Genomic DNA, 26931 nt, shown 5'->3' on the forward strand with positions numbered 1-26931 from the left:
GATGTCGAGGCTACACCAAAGAAGTGGCGTATCAGATTATTATACATACAGAGGAAGCTTTGTTGGCACGATCGAACCTGGTCTGATACATAGAAATCCTTAATCTAGGATAACTATATTAAACCAATACATCAATTTAGTTATAGTTGTAATTAAGTTGTCTATGTATTATAATTGTAATTCATAATTGTTTACACTTATGTATTTTATGATGAATTTTTATAGTAGTGTAATCAATTGTAATTTGTATAAGTAGAATTAAGTTACATCCGTATTAAACTGGTAACACACCAGATTCGAATCTAGTTCATCAGATCGGGTTTGAGGTGTTACACACCTATTTATTTTTCTTTAGAGAAAAGATCATTATCCATTTTGGCAGATACCCCCCTTTCCCAGAGCGGTATTCCTTTATTTTAAAACTATGTTTATTTGGAAGCACTATTTTAGAATAAAAACTCATCACACTTTAAGGGTTAAGATGTACAAATTTGAACCTTGGTGACTAACATCAATTAATCATAATAACATTATGCCGTCAAGGCTTTCATTCAACATTCGATGTGTTCAAAATAACGTTCAATACAGATTGAGAATTTCAAATGGCGGTTTCTAACAGTTGACCTAACACCCCCAGCAAATATATGAAACCTCGAAAATAAGAAGGCTAAAAAATGGACACAGATTTGGCTGTATCCCTTCGATCATCACGCTTAACTTGAGAACCTGAAAGGAAGAAGAAATTGGGTAAGTGTAATACCCATTTTTGCCCGGGTTCCCTTAGCAAATAAACCCAATGTTATAATGAAAATATAAACCAAACAAAAATTAATAACAATCCAAAAATAGTCCATTTACATTGGCCCAGAATATTAAACCCAAATAGCCCAAATACCCCTAGCCCACTACGTTTCAGGAAATAGAAAACCCTAGGGTTTCCAACTCCCCTTCAGCCGCCGACGCCAACACACATGTACGCTCCTCCCACGGCGCCTGCCTCTTCACGCACAGCCTCCGTACATGCGCCACAAGACCTCCGTACTGCACTGCACACAACAAACCAAAGAAAGAAAGAAAGAGAAAAAGAAAAATAACAAAATAGCAACAGAAAAGAAAAATAGAAAAAAATAGAAGGGAAATGTATGTATTTTCGGGGCTATAAAACCCCATTTCTGTATTGTTTTGAGGGGGGACACGCATAGTGTATCAAAAAAACGAAATCAATACACAAGAGAAGGTTTTCTTTTTGCTTTATCGATTGGGTTCTTTTTTTCTTCTTCTTTTCCAATTGCTCTTCCTTCTTTCCTCTGTTTTGCTATTTACACACATATAAGCATATACATAAATATCCTTTCCTCTGTCTTCCTTCTTCCTTCTTCGATTTAATTATTGTTTCTTTTAATTGTATTTTTATTACTTATCAATCATAATGTTTTGTTTAATTTTATAAATATTAATGTTTTGTAATTTATAATAAATTTTAAATATTAGGATTAACATTGTTTTCAAACCTTTTATATATTATTATAATTTTAAGATACAACGTATTGTTATTTAAAATTATTATTAACATATTTTGAGTTTATTAACATTGTTTTAAAACTTATTTTATTTTTTAAAATTCTATATCACTATATGTTTCATCATCTTTTAATATATATAGATATCTTATAATGATTTGATATACTTTGTACATATGTTAATGACTTATTTTGTGTTATAATTTAAATTCTTTAATATAATATTTTTAAAATGCCATTAAATATATTATTAAATTGTTCTTTCTAAAAATATATATTATTGTTTTGATGTTTGATATTATTATGATTATAAACTTCAAGTATTTTTATATCTATATATGTATTTTAAGTTAATTTTATTTATATATAATCTACTTCTTTCAAAACCTATTTAAGTGATTACTTTTTAAAAAAATCATACATGAATTAGGACTTTTACATGGTCATTCTATATGTGTTATTTAAGGCAAATTAATAAATGTGTTACTTGTTTCCAATTTATTTTACATATTATTATTCCATATTGTTATTATTTTGTATCAAGTCCATTTTAAGTTTATGTGTAAATATTTTAGCTTAAAATGTGATTATTAATAAATGTTGTTGTATTTAATTCATTTGATATTGGACAATTAGGATTGATATTTGCATAATATGATAAAAAAATTGTTGTAGCCATTTGTGTTTGAATTCATCCTTTGTTTATTATTCCTCAATATGTATTTAGATTGCGAATTGTGTCTTTTACATTATGCATCACTATTTAATCATGTAAAGATTGTGTTTTATCAAAGTACTACAATCATTCTATTTCATAATTTTCAAAAAAGCCTGGTTCTCATAGTTCTCGAGATAATTGTGCCCTAACTTACTGGACTTCAATTCTTCTCGATGAATTTAAATAACTAAATGCTTATTTTGTTAAAATCGTATAATTTCAAAATAAAACTTTGTAGATTTCAAGATGTCGGATCCTAACTTACTGGATACGGCATTTAGTTATCTCAATTTTAAAATAAAGGCAATTTAAGAATTTCGAGAAATTAAACCCTAACTTACTGGATTCTGATTTCTCGATTAACTTAAATAATCAAGTAACCTTCTTTTAACTTATGATTCTCATAAAAAAGGTACACATTTAATTTCGAAGATAGAATTGTAACGCCCTAACTCACCGGGTGTGATAATTTATTTCTTCGAAATAAGTGCGTCTTATCATTCAATCTAGTTTGTTCAAGTTTTCTCATCAAGGATCGTATTTTAAAATCTTTTCAAAGTTTTGACATTAAGACATCAAACAATCAATTCGGTATCAATTTTGGGCATACGAGGGTGCTAACCCTTCCTCGTATGTAATCGACTCCCGAATCTATTTTCTCGAAATTTCGTGGACCAAATTCATTTTTTTAACGGTGAACCGGTCACACCTTAATAAAAGATCGGTGGCGACTCCCATTTTCATTTTAAAAAGTCGATCCCCATTTTTCAAATATAAAAATGGTTTCGACAGTAAGTTCATGAGAACTTAGTAAGTTCCTAGGAATAACAATCCCACCATGGTTACTATCAAACAATAAGGAAAAGAAATTCGACTAGTTCATGATAGTTGGCAGATACTTTACTCTGTTCTGTGGATCAACTGGCGGATGATACCAAAATCATACTCAGACTATTGGCGAACGACTCTGGTTTCTAAACTCATTTATGATAGTTACAGGCACATTCGCTCCTTGAATACGCCACTTATGTGGACTACCATTTATGACAGATAGGCTTACTGCTCATGTTATCATGCAACATGCAAAATCACATGGATCATTTTTCCACGTACACCCTTCATTGTATTAGCTTCTAATCCCGATTCCCCAAGAATCAAATTTTCCTGTATCTTCATATCCGCTCATCTGAGCTATATAACAACATCACCTCCACATCCTTCTAACTCCCCTCCTTTTATGAACACATACGTGTTTCCCTACAAGGCCAAGTTTTCACCAATCACAGTTTGCATCTAAGTGTCATACCGGAGGCAAAACGTATTATTTTGTGTCTTTTTTATCATTATATACAACATCCCTTCTATACCTCTTTGCACCCATATGGATACAGAGCTTATGCACCAAATAATAAATAATTTTGACAAGCGTATACAACAAATAATAATTTCATAATGTTAAATGGTTGAGATTTTTCCAACACCACCAAAAAAAGGGATTTAGGGCTTTGCTGGCATTGAGGAAATGATGTTCAATAGTTCATATCAATTTATGGCTACAGTTCAGAAAGCCTAAAAAGCTATACATTTGGATATTCATAAAAGTCTATCCAAATGAGTACAATTACTCTTATGATCTGAGCTGCCTGCAAAAGAAAATGCCAAATTCAGTTGGCATTGCCCAAATGAACTAAAACAAAATTCCAACAGTAAATATATAAAGAAAATTGAATGTCACAATACTATACAAGTTCACAGTATACAAATACAAATGTAGGGTCTTTTAAGCCCAATATGCTGAAATGGAAAAGGGTTCAGCAGCATTGTTCCTCCTTGGAAATGATCACTTGTAAAATAAGAATGAAAGTAAGTCATATGCATACTGTTTATACCTATTGGTGCATGCAGTCATGGCCATGCCAAGATTAAATCTTAAATTACAGAAAATGAGTGAGTGATGGATGCTTGTATTTCCTCCAGTGTTCTCCCCTTCGTCTCTGGGACTAACTTGGCCACGAATAGGACAGTTAAGCCTGAGATTCCCGAGAAAAAGAAAAATGTTCCTGCAGTGATATTTGCTCATACATTTTAGTTCTGAAAATTTATATGTTAATTTACTCACTTAGAGAAGGAGAGATATGGAGGGTGACCTGCTAAGCTCCAATCCATCATAAAATTGAAACTGTAAGTCATTATCCAAGCAGTGGACCAATTGACTAAAGTCACCAGGCTTCCAGCTTGAGCTTTAACATTTATAGGAAATATCTGACAAAGAATATGGACCATGTTTTAGTCAAATGAATCTCTTGTCTCCAGCTATTGAAGAAAACTTGATATGTAAGCAATGATGAAGCTTTTTATCTCAGAATTGGCACATACCTCTGACATTATAATCCATGGTATTCCTCCCAACCCTATTGTGAAAGCTGTAGCACCAATCTGTTTGTGCAGTATTGATCAGTTTATACATGTAGTTTGGTTCAATATGTACAATAGTTAAATAAGTGTAAAGCAGAAGATTGTAGGACAAACTGAAGTACCAAAGTACAGCTAAGTACTAGAGGTGGAGTAAGAGCCTTCAAATTGGGGAGTTCCTGATTGTAAAATAACATCAAAGTTTTCAGGGGAAAAACATAAGAATTTGAAAGCATTAAACAAGAAATTCCATTGTCAATCTCTTGAAGAAAATAGCTAAATTCTGTTATACCTTAAAGCAGAATGCCAGTCCCTGGAGAAAGTAGGAGAAACACAATCCACTTGCAGAAACCTGCCAAAAATTTGGATTAAAATACTATTCTTTTTAACTTGGTTTGTTCAGCATTTTTACAATCTTAAAATGAATTGTTTAAAATACTAACCAAAAGAAGTGGTCGTCTACCGGATCTATCCATTAAAAGCAAACCTAGAGTTGCTACTGGAATCTGCAAAAAGAAACAATATAATCAACATGTCTCGGAATTCGGAAATGCTTGGAACACAATTTGACATTCATTACAAGTTGGAAACGCAGCCATGAAGGTACCTGTATAACAGCTAAAACTTGAAGGCCAAGGCTACCTGATATACCTGTTGCAAACAAGACTGTTTTCATCTTTCTTTTCTCCCACCACTACCAGGTATTAAACTTGTATTGACAACAAAAATAATTTACCAGATTCTTTGAATATGCTGCTAGTATAATATGCCACAGCACTATTTCCTCCTAGTTGTTGCAATAGCATTAGCCCAACTCCAACCTGCAAATTCCAAGAAGCCGTATGTAAGTGATCAGGCAAGTCATAAATGGTGAGTACAGATTATTAAGCTAATGTTATTCTCAGCTCACAATGAGTGCATCGGCATATCTCCTTTGGAACAATTCAAGGAAGCTTGCTTCTGTTTGTTGCTCAAGAGTAGCTATATAATCCTACAAGAGAAACGTAAGCACATAGCGTTTCTTGTTATCATGAGGAAACAAGTGTTCACAATCTTTAGAAGATAACAAGATATGAAGCTAAAATGATACTCTGATCTCAGCAGCTTCTTCAGAAATATCTGAGTTCTCTCCCCTAAGACGCTTCAAGGATGCTTCAAACTCTTTTTCTCGACCACATTTTGCCTGCAAAAGCCGGTCACATGTTGCATTTTCTCGACCACATGTTATGGACTTAAAAAGCATCCTATGATTGGCCATACTACTGAGTTAGACATACCAGCCATCTAGGGGACTCTGGAATGAAAAACAAGCCTATTATCTGTACTACACAGGGAATAGTACCTGAAGGAAATAGAATGGATAATACATAAATAACATAACACTACCTTTAGCTTTAAGTTAATAAAAAAAAATCAAAGTATATACCGATCATAGTCAGGGTGCGCCACGAAATGAAGGATCCAACGAAAAACATAATTGCAAATCCAGAAGAAGTCATCAACTGCACCATTGGGAAAACTCGTATCTAACTAATGATGAGTTGAAAAATCACAATGTCAGTTATGGGTTTAGTATATTTTACCTGGTTTGATGATGCAAAGGAACCCCGGTAACTTTTAGGTGCTATTTCAGCTACATAAACAGGTACCTATTTGATATGGAAAGTTCAGCTACTATATATACATGTATCTCAATAGTAAGTTACATAAAAGCTGATTTAAGTTGATGAAATGTGAAGTGTAAACCTTAGTATATTTACCACATAACAGAAAATAGAGACTCCGAGTCCGATCAACAGCCTTCCAATATCCAGCCACAAAGCATTCTTACAACAAGAGTTGAACAATAACCATTTAAAATCTTACAGATTGGTGTATATGGAGTTACAATAGCCAGTAAATGATTCAAGCTAGAAGTTAACCTTTGCAAATGCTATTGCTAGCCACCCAACAGTGCAGAAGACATCAGAGAACCACATTGTCTGTTTCTCACGGTACATGAACACATTAGTTAAGAGGGATGAGCCATTATTCAACAGGAATTTAACTTTAGCTCTTATATGATTATTAGATCTTTGGAAGGTGTACAGGCTTAACCAAAAGAAGAAAAAAGAACTTACACGTTTCCTACCGATAAGATCTGTTATCTTCCCACTTAGAATTGCTCCTACCATTCCTCCAATTGTCATTATTGAACCGAAAACAGAGTACTGCAATTGGGTGACAAAGATAGGCTAAACTTAGAAGGAAAAAAAAAAGTATACCCGTATTTGTCACTCACGTTGATTCGAGTAAGATAGGTACATAAACCCAACTAGAGCTTTCTTGTGCTTTAAGTAAGTGGAAGCTTATTGAATATATGATTTTTTCTGTTGTAAATAATAATAATAATAATAAAGGAAATGAATGGAAAAAGATTGGGGTGTACTAACTTCTGCCAAGGAGAGGTCCAAGTCTTCCATGATCCCTGTCTCCGCTGGTGATGAATAACCAAGCTGGGTTCATGCAAAGTTAGATCATTATCAGTAATTACCAAATAATATAAATATTTGCACATATTATTAAATTTAAACGTGTAATTATTAAAATATTGATCATGGATGAAACCACTTTACTTTCCGATTAAAAAACCTGGAACAAGAAGAAGAAGAAGAAGAAGAAGCAGAATAAGAGAAAAGGGTTCGGAAGAGAAGGAAGTACTGAAGAACTTACAGAACATCCATAGCTGAAAGAGCCACAGACAGCAACAAACGTACTAAAGACAAGAACAGGTGTTAACGACGAAGCTGCCGGCTGAGATGGCATGTTAAGGTTGTCGGCAGGACTGTCACCGTCGGCGCCATTGCTTGTTGGTTTTGTTTCATTTGGTGGTAGTTGATACCTGCTTGTTAACAACCCTTCTTCCATACTTTCCCTCACCATTTTTCCAATTTTGTTAACTGTTTAAATAACCAAGTTAGATGAAGCATCTATCCATCTGCCTTTCTGATTTTCATATACAAGAACTTTTATGTACATATTTTAGATGCATGTTTCCATGTTTGATTTATTTTGGAATAATTTTACATTAGTTACTTATATTTTGAAAATGTTCAATGTAATACATGAATTATCGATACATATTTTATCAAGATATTTATACTACATAAATATTTGATGATATGATATTTTTTATTTTTGTATATATGGTTATTGATTTGATTATAGGAAATTATTTAAGATCTATTTTCATTTACTTTGAATTGAAAATACTTATATTTGTATTTGTCCAATAAGTATGGCTTACAATAAAATATAAAAATTAGAAGAAAAAAGATGGTGGTGGGACATGTAGCTCTATTCTTAATTACTTATTGACCTTAAAAGTTTGATTTGATAATACTAAAATATAGGCATAGGGTTAGAGGGTAATTATGTAATATGGTACCCAATTTTTAAGCTTTAATTTCTTAACATTGGGTTGGATAAATCATTCACAAAATCTTTTCTAGATTCGATTACATTTTGCAACTACTCTACGCTAACGCTAATTAATAAATATAAAAACAGATCTTAATTTTTTAATAAGATTCGTGGTAATTGAATTTTCCATGTTTCTCTCCTCTCACAATAATAACCCCACCATGGTTTGTTGTTCCGGTAGTTCTTTCCAATGGATCCGATGCTGATAACTGATACCAGTGGATCCATCGATTTGGAATGCCTTGAGCAACTTCATGTTATGCCTCCTTTCTCTCTCGTTTGGATGGGTTTTTGTTCAGCAATGTTTAGTGTCACACGACTAAAATTTTTGTCTTGCAATCCGTGCGAGGTTAGACGATTTATTAGGTTTAAATTCATTTAAATTAACTTAACTAATTCTCGATAAAAATTCTCTAAGACACTAAAAATAGAGTGAAAGCAACTCAAAAACAAAAAAGTAATGAAAGAATAGAAAATACACAAGAATACAATATCCACAAGGTGTTTGATTAAATACTCTCAAAAGTATTTTATAACACATAAAAATTAAATCTATAGTAATATTATACTACTATAATATAAATATTTAAAAACATTAATAGGACTATATAAAATTTTCATAAATAAAAATATATTAAATTATTAAATATTAAATATTGAATTAAAAATAATATCAGTATATATTTTTATTTTTTTTAAAACAATATGGATGGGATTAAAATGAGCTTAAGTTAGCTATTTACAAATATGGTCAAAATTGGACAAAAATTTAGGTTGATGTTTCAGGTCGGGCCAAGCTTGGACAAACATAAAGTGTGTTAATATCATGTTTAAGCCTGGTTAGGCTCATGAACACCTCTACTTACAATTATGTTGAATATTCCATTATGCCTTGTTTTATTTTTAAGGTAAACTACATTTAAGATCACTAAACTATTACTAAGTTTACGTTTTAGTTACTAAACTTCAAAAAGTTAAAAAGTAGTCACTAAATTATTCGAAAGTTTTCATTCAAGTCACTAAATTATCCCAAAAAAAATTATTTAAGTCACTAGACTATTAATTAATAATTTGACCTTTGATTTTATTGACAAGTGAGCCGTGAAAGGACATTTTAATTGGAATGCCAAAGGCTAATCCGCAAGCAAATGATGTAATAGACAGGTTTGAAATCAAAAGGTGGTTACAATAATTGGAATTTGTCAAGTTTTTATTAAAATTTTCAAGACAACATTGTTTATATATATAAAATCTCCTCTTCTAATCTTATAACTATTGTTTCATATATTTTAGAGAGTTGTTTTAACTAGAGTGTATAATTAATTAGTTAATAGATTTTTTTTTTGTATTTTAAATATGAAGCTTAGATCTCATCATATCAAAGGCAATTGTTGAATGTAAGCCAATTTATCCAATCACTTGCCATCTCAACTTTTTTTTATATCAAAACAAGCATACAAATTCTACATTACGTGATGGTGCGTAAAGCATGCTTTAGAATATTATTTAAGTCTTATCTCAATTAATATGAGTATTGTTGTTAATATAAATAATTTTAAATTAAAATAGTAGATTCAATGTTTTCCCTCACCATTTTTCCAACTTCATTACTTTTTAAATAACCAAATTAGATGGGGCATCGATGCATGTGCCTAAGAACTTTTTTCAATTTTATTATGATTTGAAAATCATTTCATTCAATAATTGAAAATGTAAAAATTAGAAAGTGAAATTGATGGGACAAGTAATGTGCCTTAATTTTTAATTTACTTGAATTAAATATCAAATGTTTTGTCCCACTCAAAAAGGTGAGCCCAATAATCTGTTTTATTTAATTTTATTTAGTGCTCGAGGAATCAATTTTGACACTAAAATATAGGCATAGAGTTAGTGTATAATTACGTGTGATGTACCAGAGGTGTTTATAGGTAAAGTTCGAGTTGGGTCTAATTATAATATTAACATATTTTATATTTTTTAATTTGGTCTAGAAATATGGATTTAAATTTTTTTTCAAATCCACCTATATTTATAAAAGACTAATTCAAGTTCATTTTAAGCCTTCCCATATGATTTTTATATTTTTTTCCTAAAAGTTTTTATTTTATTTTATTTTTATTTTTATTTATTGAAAGTTTTATATAATCATTACCATTATTTTAATGTTTATATTAGAGTAGTACTATAAATTTAGTACAAGTTTATTTTTTAATATGTTCTAAACTACATAATATATAAAAATAACATAATATTAAATATTATAAACTTAAAAATGAATCGGGCCGATTTCAATCGTTGAATGTTCAAGCTCGAGCCTCACTCATATTTTAAATGGATCTAATCTTTTTGTCCAAGCCCATTTTTTCGGACTTAATAACTTTTCTCAAATCCTCCTAAATTTCGAACAGACTTTCGAATCTGAGCGAATAGCCTGACCATGAAGAGGTATAGATGGCACCAATTTCATGAATTTTTAAGCTTTAATTTCTTAATATTAAGTTGGATACATTTTTTAGATAAAAATTTCACGGATGTTTTGTAGATTCCATACATCATTCAAATAATCTGCCCCAATGCTAATTATATAAAATAATAATATATATTTTGCTCTCTAAATTTGTTTATTTGTGGTATTTTTTCCTAATTGATATTTAAATTTGATTCATAAATTGACACTAACATCATTAATTTTTGTTGAGGCATTAATAGCCCATGCGATAAGTTCATAAATGTCAGTTTATTTGCAATAATTTTCCATTTAAATTGTGTTATTTAAGTCTTTAATTATTTTATTTTTACTCATTTTATTTTTTAAGGTTTAGGTGAATAACTAGAGAAAGTCAACTTGAAGTTTATTTTTGATAATTTTTTTGAGATTGGACCTTCAATTGGCACTACTTCAATATTTTGGTCATGACTTGAGCTAAAGAAAATGATTCTGGATCCATAATTTATCGTTTTGAAGGAAATTGAAAATTCTAGTCAAAGTTATTTTATGTCTGGAGTTCAAAAAATATTGAAAAGATGTCTAAAAATAGCTTGGAAGTTTCATGCGAAAACCTTCTAAGAAATCTAGAAAATGTTTGCTTTGTTTAATTAATGACACTTTTGTATTTTATATATTACGTGATTTTTGCCTATAAATAAAAATTATTAAATTAATAATTAGAGATATTCAATTTAGTATTATTTTATTCTTGTGTTTGCTTTTCTCCATAAGTTTCTAAAGTCTTCTTTAAGGGATTTCGATATTTTGATTCTAAAATTTGTGAAATTTAATTGCTCTTTATTTGTTTTTTGATCTTTAGCATTTGCATGCCTTCTGTTTTAATTACAAATATTCATATTTTTTTTAATATTGGTACTGTATTTAATTGCTTAAAATATTTGTCTTGCCAATTGTTAAATCTGTAATTATTTAATTGATTCTAATATTTGCGACGAATAGCATGATTGGGTATAACGTACACGTGGACAAGCAATCTAATCTAAATTAATTCTGCTTGTGTGTGTTTGTTGATTAAAATTAGGTTTCTCACGTTCTTAATGCTATCGATAAGTTAAATCATAAGTGGAAAGTTATAAGATTATTTATTAATAAGAGGAATAACTTCAACAAGATTCCTCTGGGTTATCAACAAGGTAAGGAGAGACTTGTTAGCTATGACGTCAATAACTATAACTAATTTTTCAAAGAACATTGAAATTATCTTTGTATTAATGATCAAACTAGTAAATCAAACAAAACCCTATGTGATGGCCTGATGGTCAAGGGTGTTCACCACCCCAAGTGTGGTTTGGATTTGAGTCGCGTTGGTTGTTCGGATTTTACTCTATTATTGTAATTCTCACACACAAAAAAAAAAAAAAAACTAGTAAATCAAACAAAGATTTTACCTTTAGCTAGACTTTTATCGCATTGCTCTTTTTAACTTTATTTGACAATCTCATTTTGATTTTTTTTAATTTAAAAGGCCCCTTATTTTTATTTTACTTGTTTTATTAAAGAATAAGAATATCATTAGCCTCTTTGGATTCGAACCTATTCACTACTATTTACAATTTTACTTTTTAGTAAGGATTTATTTTTCTAGGTACTATACAAAATCCAACAATAAAACGTGGCAACCTTTAAGCATGACACATGGTAAACATAAATGAAATTTAAAAAACTCAAAATATATAATTTAATAAAAATGTACTTTTTTCACATAAAATGAACTTGGACAAATGGTTGTCTAGATACATTTGCATTGTCTAGGTTCATTCTAGATGTGCTTTTAGTAAGTTTGTATATTGTTTTTTTTAATAAAATATCATGTTATTTATATTATTATTTTGAAAAATATATAAAATAATAAAATATAAAAGAATTCACATCGAACCTGGACAGATGGTTGTCTAGACTCATTCTAGACATACTTTTTAGTAATTTTACATAATTATATATTTTTATAAATTTATAGTTTATATATATATTTATAATTTTTATTTTTATAAAGTTATATGTTTATTGTTTTATATATTTTCAAGATATTATAAGTGTTTTACATATTTTTAATTGTATATAATTTTATATTTTATATATATTTCAAAATAATAATAACCTAAAATGATATTTTATTAAAATAAAAATATAAAAACATATATGGAATGGAACTAGATAAACGGTTGTTTAGATTTGCATTTACACAACCATTTGTCTAAATTCATTTTTGAAGTGAAAAAGACTTATATATTTTTATCCATTCATATGTTTTTAAAAGATTTGTTCTTTATGTTTGATAGATGACACTGTAAGAAATGTTAGGTTGGCATAAATTAATGGTGTTAGTGTGACGAAATACTAACTAGGTCAAAAAGAATTAGATGTTAATTATGTAGAAATGAACAAGTTAGAGGGAAGAAAAAGAAAAATGTTGTTGATTGAACAACCCTTAGGAGGAGATGCAAAACTCATTTCTTGTTGTTTTCTTCTTTTTTCAATCTAACAGATAATACAGTCAATGAACAATTATGTTGAATATTTCATTATGCCTTTATATTTTATTGAGAAATGAGATGTGAAAGCAGTTTTTATTCTAATAACTGCTATGATGAAGACAAAACCTAAGCAGCACGCAAACGATATACCATTTAGGTTTGAAATCTCAAGGTTAGTGAAATACAGAAATTATTTTATCTACCCTCCTCATTCTATCTGTTTATGGGTTTGATCAAGTCGGGTAGTCTTGTTAAAATTTTAAGTTTGTTTGTTCAGTCTAGACTCGGTCTAAAAATTGAGTCTAAAATTTTGTCCAAGTCCGATTCGGATAAAAATTGTTAAAACTCGAGTTTGATCTAACCCGCCTAAATTAATTTTTTAATATTATTTTTTTATAAAAATTTTTTATAAATATACTACATCCAAAATACTAAAAACATTAAAATAATTATTTTTCAACAAATTGAAAATAAATTAAAAAATATTTATACTTAAATTAAAATATTTCCTAACATCGAGGTTCGGGGTTTGAGGTTTTGGGTTTAGGGTTCGAGTTTGGGGTTTGAGGTTTGCGGTTCAAGGTAAAAAAATTACCAATATTATGTGTAAACGACATGAAAAAAATTGTTAAAATGTCATTAAATAGTTAGAAACGTACCATGAATGATGTGGTGAGAAGAATCCATAAAATAATTTATCGGTAAAATAATTCAAATCTCTCAATCGATTTCTTTTCAAAAATAGAATCTAAATGTAACACCCCTATACCTGACCCGATCGCCAAGTCAAGATATCGGGATGCTACATTTGTTGCTGAAGCAATGAGAGTCAAATTCATTTCATTATGAGTACTTATTTAATCACTTTGATCAATTTAAACTTTTTATATGTCTTAGTATCATTTTCAAGTATTATACGGGTTTATTACAACCTTTAAAATAGTCTAAAGAGGAACAGAGACTAGAGTGAAAGGTTTTCAAATTTTAGGAGTGATGTCGCGACGTCGAGGGATTCCACGTTACGACGTCACAAACTGACTCATGTCGTTGCAATGTGGTTCCTCTGTCATCACGTCGAGAATTCTATTTCCCATGTTTTACCATATTTCAAGTTTTTAACATCCAAGTCTCTTTTCAATAGCTCAAAATTCAATCAATTCAACTCATTTCACATAGCAAATCATTCTCATTTAAGCATTTATAGTTTCAAGTCCACATAATATAACATGATATTCAATCGAAATACAAGACTTATAAAATTGACAAAATATTTATAAAGTTTTCAAATAAGTCCATTAGAGGACTCACACTTACAAATACAATTTACTTTTTCTACATGACTAATGCCGATATATATATACCTATTAATTTATCAATTAGGACTTCATCAATTTATTTTATGAGAATCACTTTCTTAGTACCTCAACAAAGCATTCGAACTTATTTTATGTATTTTCAAGTCCATTATTTGCAACAATTCCTTAGTATTACCCCTCTTTTATTATTTTACCTCCCCTCCTCTCCATTTCACATCCTTAATATTTTTATATATACATAAATCTTTTTCTCTTAACATACCATGCCTACATGTGACATTAATTAAGGTTTTTTCTAATTACACACTACTCTTATCAAGGTTGTCCATTTGAGTGATAGTCACTAAATTATTTATATCTTGGCCTACAAGATTCAAAATTAGGATCTGCTTTTTATTCTTGAAACTAGACTCGTTGAAATTGTTGCACACACGATAGTGAAATAAGCAGTAATGTAAAATATTTATTTAAATCACAAGATCGAACCAGAACAATATAGATATACACACATATATATATAATTTGAAAAAAAAAAGAAATAAAGACTAGATCGAAATATTATACTCGTAGGTAGGCAGGAAAAATGCACTGGTAGTTGATGTCTGTTTTGACAGTTTCTTTAAGACAGATTCGGTCGCTCCTTTGGTGCTAGAGAAACGTTGGTCGACTATCTCCCAAGATGCAACAACGAGATGAGCACGATAGTAGCATGGTTGCAGTGATCAACAAACTGTAGCCTTACCTTCGTCTATCACCGAAAATAGTTCGAAAAATATGTAGGGAAAATATCTCTCAAAATTTTGGAAAATTCTGTGTGTACCTTTTCCTGCAGATTATTTGGTTTTAAATAAAATTCAAATGAAGAACTTTTGGAAATTTTGACTAAATGAGCCAATAACGTTCGTGAATTAAAAAGCCATTAAACCCAAATTAATGTTTGAATTAAATGAGCCATTAACTCCTTTTAATACTCTTTTAATTCTAAATAGATAAACTCTGCTAAGAAAAATAAAATTACGTATTAGGCTAAAATATCCATAGGCCTAGGTGTGGGTGCGCCCCCAACCCCGACAGGTTTGGATTTACACCCCCTATGCACGAGGGAGAGCATTAGTTTAGTCATTCAATAACTACCAAGTTGGTTCATATATATAAACATATTCCATACTTGATATCTAACCAATGTGGGACTAAGCTTTCCATTTTCCTCAACATAATTCACAAGTGGCTTATTTTGAGCATCAATTCCTCATTCATCACTCAACCATTTTGAGCATATGATATATCGTTGTAAAGGTCTCATGGGTTAGAATATAAAATCATAATTTTATGATTCAAATCTCCACTTTTACTAATCTTGGATATGCCTCAAAGTTTTCAAAAAATATATTTTTTTCCAACAATCCCCCACATAAATGAAAATTAATAGTTTTAATGAAAAACATTGACTCGATGTGGTGATAGAATGTACGATCAATAGTTGCATAAGATAGGTGGGCATCAACCTTTGAACCTTCCGTTATGAATGTATATTTACTTTACTAGCCAACCAGTAGACTCAATGTCCTTAAACTATTCTGCCGTTTGTATAAACGATGTTATACCTCACACAACTACCTCCCTGCCAAGATGCGCCAATTGGAGAAAAGACCAACTATATACATTATTGAAAGGCCTACGACACCCATCATCTGCAACATCAGTTGTTAAGAACATGTCGCACCAAGTAACTGTGACCCAAATCTTATTAAGTTTAGAATTTACCTGTACTCCAACAGTAAATCTTCCCCTAAGGTTCTTTGGTGTTAACTCAGCAAGATATACTGGCAATTGTTTAGGGTTGAAATATTTATACCATTAGCCATCATCATATGATTATATGTATCAAATGGGAAATGGAATAATTATAACATATACCAAATAAGCAGAAATTCCATTTATGAATCCCATCAATAATCTTCCTACATCAAGCAACCAAGGAACCTTTCCAGCACACGAAAATACAACATTAAAGACATAAGATCCTATCCATAAAGGAAAAGTTAGTACAGTGAGTGAAAAAATAGAAGACCCTTTTGCGAATGCTATTGCAAGTCATCTCACAATGTAGAATATGTTCAAAACCCACATAGTCTAGTTCAAGACATTGATGAATTACACATGATTTTCTGACCACCATTCAATAAATGGCTAAAAACAGTTTGGTCAATTCAGTATTCATATAGAAGCTTACACCTTTGTTGGGGATTGACCTGATTAAGCAACAAACAAGTAAAAAATAGAGAAAGAAATTGAAAAATTAAACACACAAATTTAACATGTAAAAACCCCTCCAAATATAATAAAAAAACTACGGGTAAAAATAATTTTACTATAATGAAAAAGAACGAAGAGTACAAAAGATGGAGATAAAAACTAAACCCCAAATCCTAAAAATAAAGAACTCTCAAAATGTAAACACAAAATCCTCCAAAAAGTGTTATGAGTTCTAATCTTTTAATGGTTATATTTTCTAAGGTTGTAAAAGAGCTTAAATAGGCTAAATTCGTAGGTCAAATAAATTATGCTAATAAATGCTAAATATATTATACTAATAAATATTAAATCTTCTAAAAAGAAAATATATTTTTTTAACTTGACTTGCAAGCAATCTCTTATTTTATTTAACCAGAATTTGGGTCACATAACTCTAACAATCTCCACATTGACACGAATTCTCACAACGCCATCTTTGCCAAAGCCCGCCACGAACCTATCTTAAACTATGCAGGGAATCAATTGAGTCAAATATGTTCTTAGAAGTTGGAAGACTTCTAACCTTTGACTTGTGCACTGCTAAATCAAAACTAACTCGGGTCTGATTTTCACGAACACAGTGCCCTAACTTTTCAAAACATACATCCAAAAGAGAACCTCTCTTCTACGAAACGATTATACATTTTTCCCTCATATGACCAAATTGTCTCCGCTCCAAACGAGTTGAATTTGACTCTGTAATGGACAAAGGACGTCCGATTTCACCGGTCAATATAGAACCTTTCAGAATATAAAGACTATCGGTCCTTTTACCTTTTAACAGAACGAGAGCCCCATGAGACACCTTAATGTCGCTCAACTCGATGTTGATTATGTAACCTTTCGAGTCTAAAATACTAAAAGAGATGAGATTCTTTCGTAAATCAGGTACATACCTAACATCTGAGAGTGTCCTAATCGTCCCATCGTGTATCCTAATTTTAATAGTACCAATACCGATTACCTTACTGGATTAATCATTTCCTATGCGCACAACTCCACCTTCAATCGAACTGTATGTGGAGAGCCATTCTCTATTGAGACACATATGGAAAAAACATCCTGAATCTAGGATCCACTCAGATGTAAGCTCGGAGCTATTGCTCGTTGACACTAACAAGAAATCATCACCGCTTTCGTCGAACAAATTAACACCAGATACATCTTCCTCGTTACTCTCAGTAGCCCTTTTATTTCGCAGTTTATAACAATTTGCTTTGACGTGACCTAACTTCTTACAATAGCGACACCTTTTGTCTCGCTTCTTTGATGCTACCATAATGAAAACTTGCCTATCTGTCTTGCTATCTGAACCAAACTCATTATCGAGTTTTCTTTACTCAATAAATGACCCTTCACATCCTTGAACGGGAGTTTGTCTCTGTCATAATCAGGGTCTCCTTAAAAGACTTGTATAAAGAGGGTAAAGAGCATAATAATAGCATAACCTGATCTTCATTGTCAATCTTAACCTCAACATTTTTTAAATCATTCAAAAGAGTAATAAATTAACTAATGTGATCTCTAAGAAGCTCACATTCGTTCATACGAAATATAAATAGACGTTGTTTCAACACTAAATGGTTAGCTAGATATTTAATCATATAAAGAATTTCTAACCTTTCCCATAAGGCGGATGATGTTTTTTCATCAATATCTCCTGCAATATCCTATTCGCGATTCACAACTGGATTGTAGATATGGCATTTTCATCAAGCTCTTCCCATTCAGTCTGATCTAGATTCTCAAACTTTTTCTCGATAACAATATTTTTCAGGCCAGTCTGAACTAGAATTGCCATCATTCGAACTTGTCACAAATTGAAATTTGTGACGCCATCGAACTTCTCAATGTCAAACCTTGTTACTGCCATCTCTGAACGGGCTGATCTACGACAAATTGAACCTGACTTTGATATCATTTGTTGGGGATTAAGCCGATTAAGCAATGAACAAGTAAACAATAGCGGAAGAAATTGAGCAATTGAACACACAAATTTATCGTGGAAAAACCCCTTCAAAGAGGATAAAAAAACCACTAGTAATGATAATTTTACTAGAATGACAAAAAAAACGAAGAGTACAAAAGATGGAGAAAAAACTAAACTTCAAAACTCAAAAACAAAGAACCCTCAAAACGTAAACATAAAATTCTCCAAAAGTGTTATGAATTCTAATCTTTTAATGCATGTGTTTTCTAATGTTGTAAAAGATGCTATTTATAGACTAAATTCGTAGGTCAAATAAATTAAGTTAATAAATGTTAAATATATTATACTAATAAATACTAAATCTTCTAGAAAGTAAATATATTTTGTTTAACTTGACTTGCAAATAATCTCTTGTTTTATTTAAGAGGGATTTGAGTCACACAACTCTAATAGCTTATACGACCAAGGAATGGTGATTTAAGAGTGAACCAAAAGGTGAAAACTGCACAGCACATAGAGTTGTTTGAAATTTCAAGTTGGCTTCTCTTTATACCCACACAAGTAAGAAAAATGATCATCCCGGAGTCTTTTAGTAAGCATTGCGCGTTACCCCTGCAAGAGAAAGACCCAGGTCCTCCATGATTACAGATTGAGTAGGTGATGAGTATCCCATTTTTGAAAAAAAGCCATGAAAATGAAAAAGGAATAAAAGCCTCAACCAGTAATCATCATTTCCACGGTACTAGCAGATAATCAAAGTAAGCTATGGTTTGACATATGCAAAATGCGGTGGTGAGTCTACTTACAATACATCCAAAACCAAAGGAAATGCAAGCTACCACAAAGGTGCTAAGAACAAGAGTAGTTGTTATTTTTGAACTATTCTGCTGCTCATCACCATGTCCTTCTCTAACAAGCAAAAACTCGGACTGCAACTCTGTAGCTCTTTCTTCCCCCATTCTATTTTGGTCCTGGAAACGCAAAAACACTAATAATTAATGAACGATGATCAGAATGTTAGTGGCCCATAAAAAGTGCTTGGGAATCTTACACTAAATTTCGCTTTCCTTTTACATCTTTGATATTTCTGCTACCTACCCTCGAGAGAAATGACATCCACGTGTAAAAATATCACATAACAAAAAGTAAAAGGCTGAATGTACATTTTAGTCCCTTAAGTATACCGCTTCCACCTTGTTCTCTAAAGTTTTTTTTTCTAGCTTCGTCCCTAATTCTCAATTTAATCCCTAATATTATCAGACATTTTTTATTCAATCTTTTTGGTTTTAAAAACAGGCTAGTCAATTATATGCTACTACATGTAATACAATTACGTCACTATGACGTTATCATCATCTGAAAAAATAAAAATTTAAAAATATTTAAATAATTAGAAATTTTATTAAATTTATTAAAAATAGAAAAATGATAAAAAATTATTTAAAATTAATAAAATTAATAAAATAGAATTTTTTTATAAAATTACAAAAAATTTTAAAATATAAAAGTACTAAATATTAGTAAATATTTTTCAAAAAATATATTAGAAATTTTAATATTATTAAAATATTATAAATCATATTTACTACAGCTTGAACATGAGATCTTTGTCTCTTGGAAGGATACCACCTACAATAATTGTTGCTAGTGCAGGAGGACGTGGGTTCAAATGCCTTGATGTGCATTATTATCCTCTTATTTAAGAGTTGGGGATGAGCTATGGATAGTTCTAGGCATTGTATAAAAAAAACCATCAATTATAAATTCCGATTGATTGAATTATAAAACAATTATCATAAGTGATATCCTTTCAAGAGGTGAAGATGTCATGTTTAAGTTTTAGTAAATGTGATTTATAAAATTTTAAAAATATTAAAATTTCTATTTTTTAATTTTTTTGTAAATTTAAATTTTTTATATATATTTATAATGGTCTTTTGTAATTATATAATTTTCTGTTTTAATTTTTACATCAATTTGTAATTTTTACAATTTTTTGGTAATTTTTAAAGATTTTCTAAGGTTTTTTTTTGGATGATATGTCACAATGATGTCATTGTATGACACAATGCAACATAAGATTGGCTAGCGGATTATTTAATGTCCAAAGAATTGAATTGAGAATTTTTGATAATATTAGGGACTAAATTGAGAATGCCTGATAATATTAGGGACTGAAGTGAGCAAAAAAACTTTAAAAATCAAAGCGAGAAGAGTGGTATATTTTAGGGACTAAAGAGTGCATTACGTGCAAAATAAAATAGAAATATACGTTTCGGTCATGAGAGCTGAGATCCACATTGTATTATACCCAAATTGCTACATTATAGAAAGTAACAACGTAGTCATCTGTTATTTTCTGTCCGCTTTTGCCATTCGTTAACTACTAATGATATAGAATTTTAAAGGGTAAATTGCATCCTAGGTACTAAACTATTAGTAAGCTTAAATTTTGTTATTTAACTTAAAATATTATAAAATAATTACTAAATTATTAGAGGAAAATAACTCATTACACTTTGTTCTCACTACGGAGAAGTAGTAAGTGATGCTTGTATTTCTTCGAGTGTACGACCCTTTGTCTCCGGTACCATCTTTGCAATAAATATGACACAAACACCACAAATTGCTGAATATATGAAGAATGTCCCTATAATAGTTCCACAACACAAGTCATTTTTCTTTGATCCAAAGCTAAAACAATGTTAAAACGCCTACAGACACTACTTACCTGCTGAGCTCCATTGGAATAAGAAGTTAAAGTTGTATGAAACAGTCCAAGAACAAATATTCCCAGTCAAACCGGCTAAGCTCCCAGCTGCACCTTTTACGTTTATGGGAAAAATCTGAAACATATTCCCTTCACTGTTAAATATGTGCAGTAGAACATATTTGTGATTGACTTCCTGAATGGTGTTTGTTTTGGTTACGTGCATGAATAAGTTTTTAACAAGTATTTGGAAGATCTTTGGATGAGCATATCAACGTACCCTTGTCCAGAGACAGGAATGTTCTTAGAAAATTAAGTCGGAACAACATAGGATGGACATGTAAATGGAGAGGATGTTAGAAAATGAAGTAAATTAACCTCTGCCACTATAACCCATGGAATTCCTTCCATCCCTGCTTGGTATGAGCCCATATACACCTGACATACAAGCCAAATAATTAACTCTCTCTCTTACTCTCTTACATCTGTAGAATAAAGAAATTACATTCTCGTATGCAATGCCAGAAGAGAATGCAACTTACCCAAATGCTAATCAGTGCCAAAATTCGAGCTTCTTCACTCCACAAGTGATGACCCTGCTTGTGGTAATTTAAGTTTGAAGTACATTGTTATGTGCACAAAGAACAGTCAAAAGTAAAAGAATGTAGTTTTGTTTCTTCAAAAGAAACCTGTAAAAGGAATGATATCCCAGTAAGGAAGCTGCCAAAGCATAATCCAGCTGAAGATACCTGAAAAATATTGCAATATCAGCCAACTATTTAGCCAGAAAACACCTTTCAATTCAAAAAGTTTCTCAGTTTTCTGACCAGGAGAAGTGCTCGTCTTCCGAACTTATCGATTAAACTTGCACCAACAATGGCCGTTATCATCTATAAACATGAATATAGGAATATTCAGTTTCTGATATATGCAGTTCATAACTTTAAAACAGCATAGGAGCATAGGACCTGGATAACAGCCAACGTACTAAGCCCGACATATTTCGATAAGCCTATAGAAAATAAAAAGAATCTCATTTTGTTAAATGGTTGAGATTTTTTTTTGTTCATTTAAATAATGTGATGTAGATATTATTAGGGTTTAGGACACATCATTTACCTACAGAGGTAAAAATAACTCCCGAGTAATATGTATATGCATTGCTCCCACCTGAGTGTTGAAGTACCTTCAGCCCAATTCCAATCTGTGAGCAATGTGAGAAGTTTATAGATAAAAGACACAGAGAAACTAGAAGTTGAGAAATCATGATTCGGTTCTTACAATTAGGGAATGATAATATTTTGGCTGAAACAAATCCAACATTCCTCCCCCTGACAATCGTTTGAGCGAATCCGTATAGTCCTGAAAAGGATCTGACCTTATTTCTTTTCTTCAAGCAACATTGTACCTGTTTTCATTTACTGAAGTTATGCATATGAAGTTGAAATGTTACTTTTATAGAAGCTGCTTCCTCAAAAACATTGGCTTTCTTTCCCCTGAGGGACCGCAGCACAGTTTCAAACTCCTCTTCTCGACCAACATTTACCTACAGAGAAATCAAAAGTTAGAGCAAAACTACATTATTTCAGGCAATGTTGTGCAACACAAAGCAATCAAATCTTAAAATCTGACTCACCAGCCATCTAGGAGACTCTGGAATGTAGATTAGAAGAGGGAGTTGTACAAGACTCGGAATTATACCTATGCATAAAATCAACCCCCCCCCAAAAAAAAAGTTAAGTTTAGATTGCAGTTCTAATACAGTTCACATGGCAAGAAAGTTTCGAAGTTACCGATTAGAGCCAAGATGCGCCAATTGATGAAAGGACCAACTATATACATCGTTGAAAGGCCTAAGATAGCCATCATCTGCAGAATCAGCTGTTAAGAACATGATGCACCTACTAACAGTAACCCGAATTTGATTAAGTTCAGAATTTGCCTGTACTCCAGCAGTAAATCTTCCCCTAAGGTTTTTCGGTGTTATCTCAGCAAGATATACTGGCAACTGTTTGGGGTTGAAATGTTTATACCATTAGCCATCATATGAATAAATGTATCAAATGGGAAATGGAATCTTTACAACATATACCAAATAACCAGCAATTCCATTGCTGAATCCCAGCAATAATCTTCCTACATCAAGCAACCAAGGAACCTTTCCAACACACGAAAATACAGCATTAAAGACGTAAGAGCATATCCATAAAAGAAAAGTCAGTAGAGTGAATGAAAAAATAGAAGAAACCTTTGCAAATGCTATTGCAAGCCATCCCACTATGTAGAATATGTACAAAACCCACATGGTCTGGTTCAAGACATTGAGGAATTAGACATTCAATAAATGGCTAGAGATAGTATGGTCAGTTCAGTAGTCATATCGAAACTTACGCCTTTACGACCGAGGAGATCTACAGTCTTCCCACTTACTAATGCCCCTAGAATTGATCCAAGATTTAACAGTGAACCAAAAAGTGAAAACTGCAGAGAACAGAGAGTTATTTAAAAGTTCAAACTTGCTTCTTTTTACACCCACATAAGAAAAATGAGGAATATCCAGCATTTTGTATTACCTCTGCAATAGAAAGACCCAGGTCCTCCATGATTACAGACTGAGTAGGTGATGTATATCCAGCCTGTCGAAAACAAAAATCATGAAAAAGGCTCTAGCAGTCAATCGAACTTCAACGACAAGTCAACAACAATACGAAAAATACAAGCTAACTAAAATTGGGTCAGAAGTAGAAGAGGTTGTCAAGTAGATGGAACATGGTGAATGAGAAGTAACTTATGCTTTGGCATATGCAAAATGTGGTTATTGATCTACTTACAATATAACCAACACCAAAGGAAATGCTAGCTGCCACAAAGGTGCTAAGAACGAGTGTAGTGGTGACACTTGAACTATTCTCACCAGCTCCTTCTCTAACAAGCAAAGACTCCGACTGTAACACTGTAGCCCTTTCTTCCCCCATCTTTTTTTTTTTGTTTTTTGTCCTGGAAACTCGAAACTTTTTTTGAAAATGGTGAATAACTAGGAATTATGAGAATGTTAAAAAGGAAAATAAAAATGCTTGGCGATCTTGCATACAATCTGGGTTTCCTTTTAACATGTTTTTGGCTTCCTACGTAGTATGTGCGCCATGCGATTCTGAAAAAAGAAAAGGACAGATGCATTATAACCACTCAACTAGTCAATTTTAGCTCGTGGGGTTAAGTCACACAGCATCTTTCAGCTTTGATCTAACAAGTGATGTGTCAGTGGGCGGGGGGGTCCTTTTGCAATAATTTAGCCCCGACAAAAGTTCTAATTATTATGTAATTATTTTTTATTTGAAATTTGAACGAGTAACACTAAAAATAGTGTCGAAACCATTTTTTTTGTTTTTGAAAAAAAAAGGAATTGACTTTAAAAATAAAACGGGAGTTGCCACCGATCCTTTAATGAGGTGAGATCGGATCACTTTGAAAACAATTTTAGGTTTGCGAATTTTGAGAAAATAGGTTCGAGAGTCGGTTACGCACGAGGAAGGGTTAGCACTCTCGTGACGCCCAAAATTGGTACCAAATTGACGTTTAACGTTTTAGTGTCGAGAAATTTGAAAAGATTTTAAAATACGATCTTTTGAAAAGAAAATTTGAATAAACTGAATTGAATAGCAAGATGTACTCGTTTTGAATAAATTGCCACACTCACTGAGTTAGAGTGCGACAATTCATTTGTCAAAATTAAGTATGTCTTCTTGCTTTCAAATTCATGCATTTTAAAAAGGTTGTTCAATCATTTAAGTCGAACGAGAAAGTCAGAATCCAGTAAGTTAGGTTTCGATTTCTCGAAGTTCTTAAACATCAAACAATGCCCTTTAAAAAAAAAACCGGATAACAGAATATCACATCCAATAAGTTAGGATCCGACATTTTGAAATCCTAAATGCTTAATTTTAAAATTGAATGGTTTTAATAAATTGAACACTTGACTATCTAAATTTATCGAGAAGAATCGTAACCTAGTAAGTTAAGGCACGATTCTTTCGAGAACTTATGAACATCAACCTTTTAGGAATTAAATAATGAAACAACTATAGTGCAAGCAAGTAGCAGGCAAATGCAAACATCGACTTTGATCATTATACAAACATCCACATTAAAAATTAAGCAGCCCATAAATTCATAATCAATAAAAATGAGACAATGAAAAAAATGATAACAACAAATAATACAAATATTTAATACAATTTGGCAAGGATAAAAATAAAAGGTTTGAATAAATTGTAATGAAGGATTTTAAAACCCAAAGAAATAAAACGTAGTAAAATAAAAGCAAAACAACTTGAAATTAATATATTACATTCTAATTTATGTGAATAAAACTTAGTAGAATTAAGAGTATATACCCAATAATAATATATATAAAAGTTAAATAAATAAAATGGAATAACAAACTTAAAAGAACAAAGCTTTTGCGTAAAAAAATTATCATTTGAAATTAATAACAATATATTATTATATATATGTAAGTATACTATTAAAATACTATATATGTATATGTATAAAAATATAAAGCATTATTGTTAGAAATTTTGAAGTTTATTATATATATATATATATACGTACATGAACGAAAACAACAAAAAAAAAGGATGTATAAATTATATTAAGATAAGATCATGAAAATATTTATAACATTAAGGAATGAATTCCTGGAAGAATATTTATAAAATATTAAGATGAAATAATAGGGATTAGATTAGAAATTAAACAGAATCTAAGGAAAGATATCAAAAATAGAGCAAAATGGCGGGTCAAAACGCGACGTGCAGATGACATGGGGACCAAAAGGGAAATATTTCCTATCCCCAAAACGCAGCGTCTTTGCGCGGATGAAAACGGAATGAAAACAAAATGCACGGCCAAGATTAGACAAAATATAAAGGCTTATTTGAATGCATCATGAAAAATAGGGACTAAATGCGTAAAAATCCCCTCAGACCCAAAACGCGCAGATCCTTCCCCTGGGTCGAGTCACCGCGCGGGTCGGGGGCGATTAGACGACGTCGTTTTGAAGCTATCACATCAGCAACAAACGGCGACGTTTCGGATCTTGCGATTAAAACTAAAACAAACCTAACAAAACCCTAACACTCTTATCCTTCTTTTTTAAAAAAACTAAAGCTCTCTCTCTCTCTCTCGGCGCTGCTTTTTTTAAAAAATCCCTTCCCCGCTTTCTTATTTCTTTCTTCTCTCTCTTCTCTGTTTTGTGTTTGTTTTTGCTGCTTTTTGTGTGCGTCTCTTGCAGGTACAGAGCGCAAGGTCTGGACGCAGCACGTACGGAGGCGAAGGCGCGTGTACGAGGTAGACGTGGCACCGCGCACATGGGGGAGGCGTGGGTAGCAGCGGTGCAGGAGACCTCTGCTATTGCTAGGGTTTTCGGTAATCGAGCTAGGGATTGGGCTTCTGTAATCGGGCTAGGGATTAGGTTTTAGGGCTTTGGTTTTGGGTAGTGGGTTGTGTTTAGTTCGGGCCTTATTGGGCCCAGTGTAAAAGGACTATTTGGACATTTAATTTTTGGTTTTATTTATTGTTTA

General features: G+C 31.6%; 2 protein-coding genes across 8 annotated transcripts; both read right to left on the reverse strand.

Annotated features, from left to right (window-relative positions):
• Window positions 1–3668: 3668 nt before the first annotated feature.
• Window positions 3669–7732, reverse strand: LOC105804803 (sugar transporter ERD6-like 5). 2 transcript variants are annotated; one of them, XM_052624252.1, is made up of 19 exons: window positions 7363–7732; window positions 7083–7145; window positions 6771–6860; window positions 6573–6632; window positions 6411–6476; window positions 6234–6299; window positions 6077–6152; window positions 5928–5992; window positions 5741–5833; window positions 5561–5641; window positions 5387–5471; window positions 5258–5301; window positions 5094–5156; window positions 4943–5002; window positions 4776–4829; window positions 4615–4674; window positions 4386–4500; window positions 4128–4298; window positions 3669–3881 (listed from the first exon to the last, which is right to left on the reverse strand). In XM_052624252.1, exons 1-18 carry the CDS (start codon window positions 7570–7572, stop codon window positions 4168–4170), a joined length of 1482 nt encoding a protein of 493 aa, XP_052480212.1. In that variant the 5' UTR covers window positions 7573–7732; the 3' UTR covers window positions 3669–3881; window positions 4128–4167. The 2 variants fall into 2 exon arrangements, with proteins under 2 accessions (XP_052480212.1, XP_012493029.1); XM_012637575.2 differs by lacking the exon at window positions 3669–3881 and having other exon boundaries at window positions 3927–4298.
• An 11296-nt stretch (window positions 7733–19028) lies between these two features.
• LOC105804800 (sugar transporter ERD6-like 5) lies at window positions 19029–24490 on the reverse strand. 6 transcript variants are annotated; one of them, XR_008191150.1, is made up of 20 exons: window positions 24178–24487; window positions 23920–23982; window positions 23738–23827; window positions 23595–23654; window positions 23439–23504; window positions 23289–23354; window positions 23140–23215; window positions 22983–23047; window positions 22800–22892; window positions 22628–22708; window positions 22466–22550; window positions 22315–22358; window positions 22174–22236; window positions 22036–22095; window positions 21889–21942; window positions 21725–21784; window positions 21368–21482; window positions 21153–21286; window positions 19443–19607; window positions 19029–19248 (listed from the first exon to the last, which is right to left on the reverse strand). XR_008191150.1 is itself a non-coding variant. In XM_052624255.1 (19 exons), the coding sequence occupies exons 1-18, from the start codon at window positions 24319–24321 to the stop codon at window positions 21165–21167; spliced, it is 1407 nt and encodes a 468-aa protein (XP_052480215.1). In that variant the 5' UTR covers window positions 24322–24487; the 3' UTR covers window positions 19333–19607; window positions 21153–21164. The 6 variants fall into 6 exon arrangements, 4 of the variants coding, with proteins under 4 accessions (XP_052480215.1, XP_052480216.1, XP_012493021.1 ...); XR_008191151.1 differs by lacking the exon at window positions 19029–19248 and adding an exon at window positions 19688–19730 and having other exon boundaries at window positions 19333–19607; XM_052624255.1 differs by lacking the exon at window positions 19029–19248 and having other exon boundaries at window positions 19333–19607.
• Between the last annotated feature and the right edge of the window lie 2441 nt (window positions 24491–26931).

This window comes from Gossypium raimondii, chromosome 11 (genome assembly GCF_025698545.1).
Source record: "Gossypium raimondii isolate GPD5lz chromosome 11, ASM2569854v1, whole genome shotgun sequence".
Classification (NCBI taxonomy): Eukaryota; Viridiplantae; Streptophyta; class Magnoliopsida; order Malvales; family Malvaceae; genus Gossypium; species Gossypium raimondii.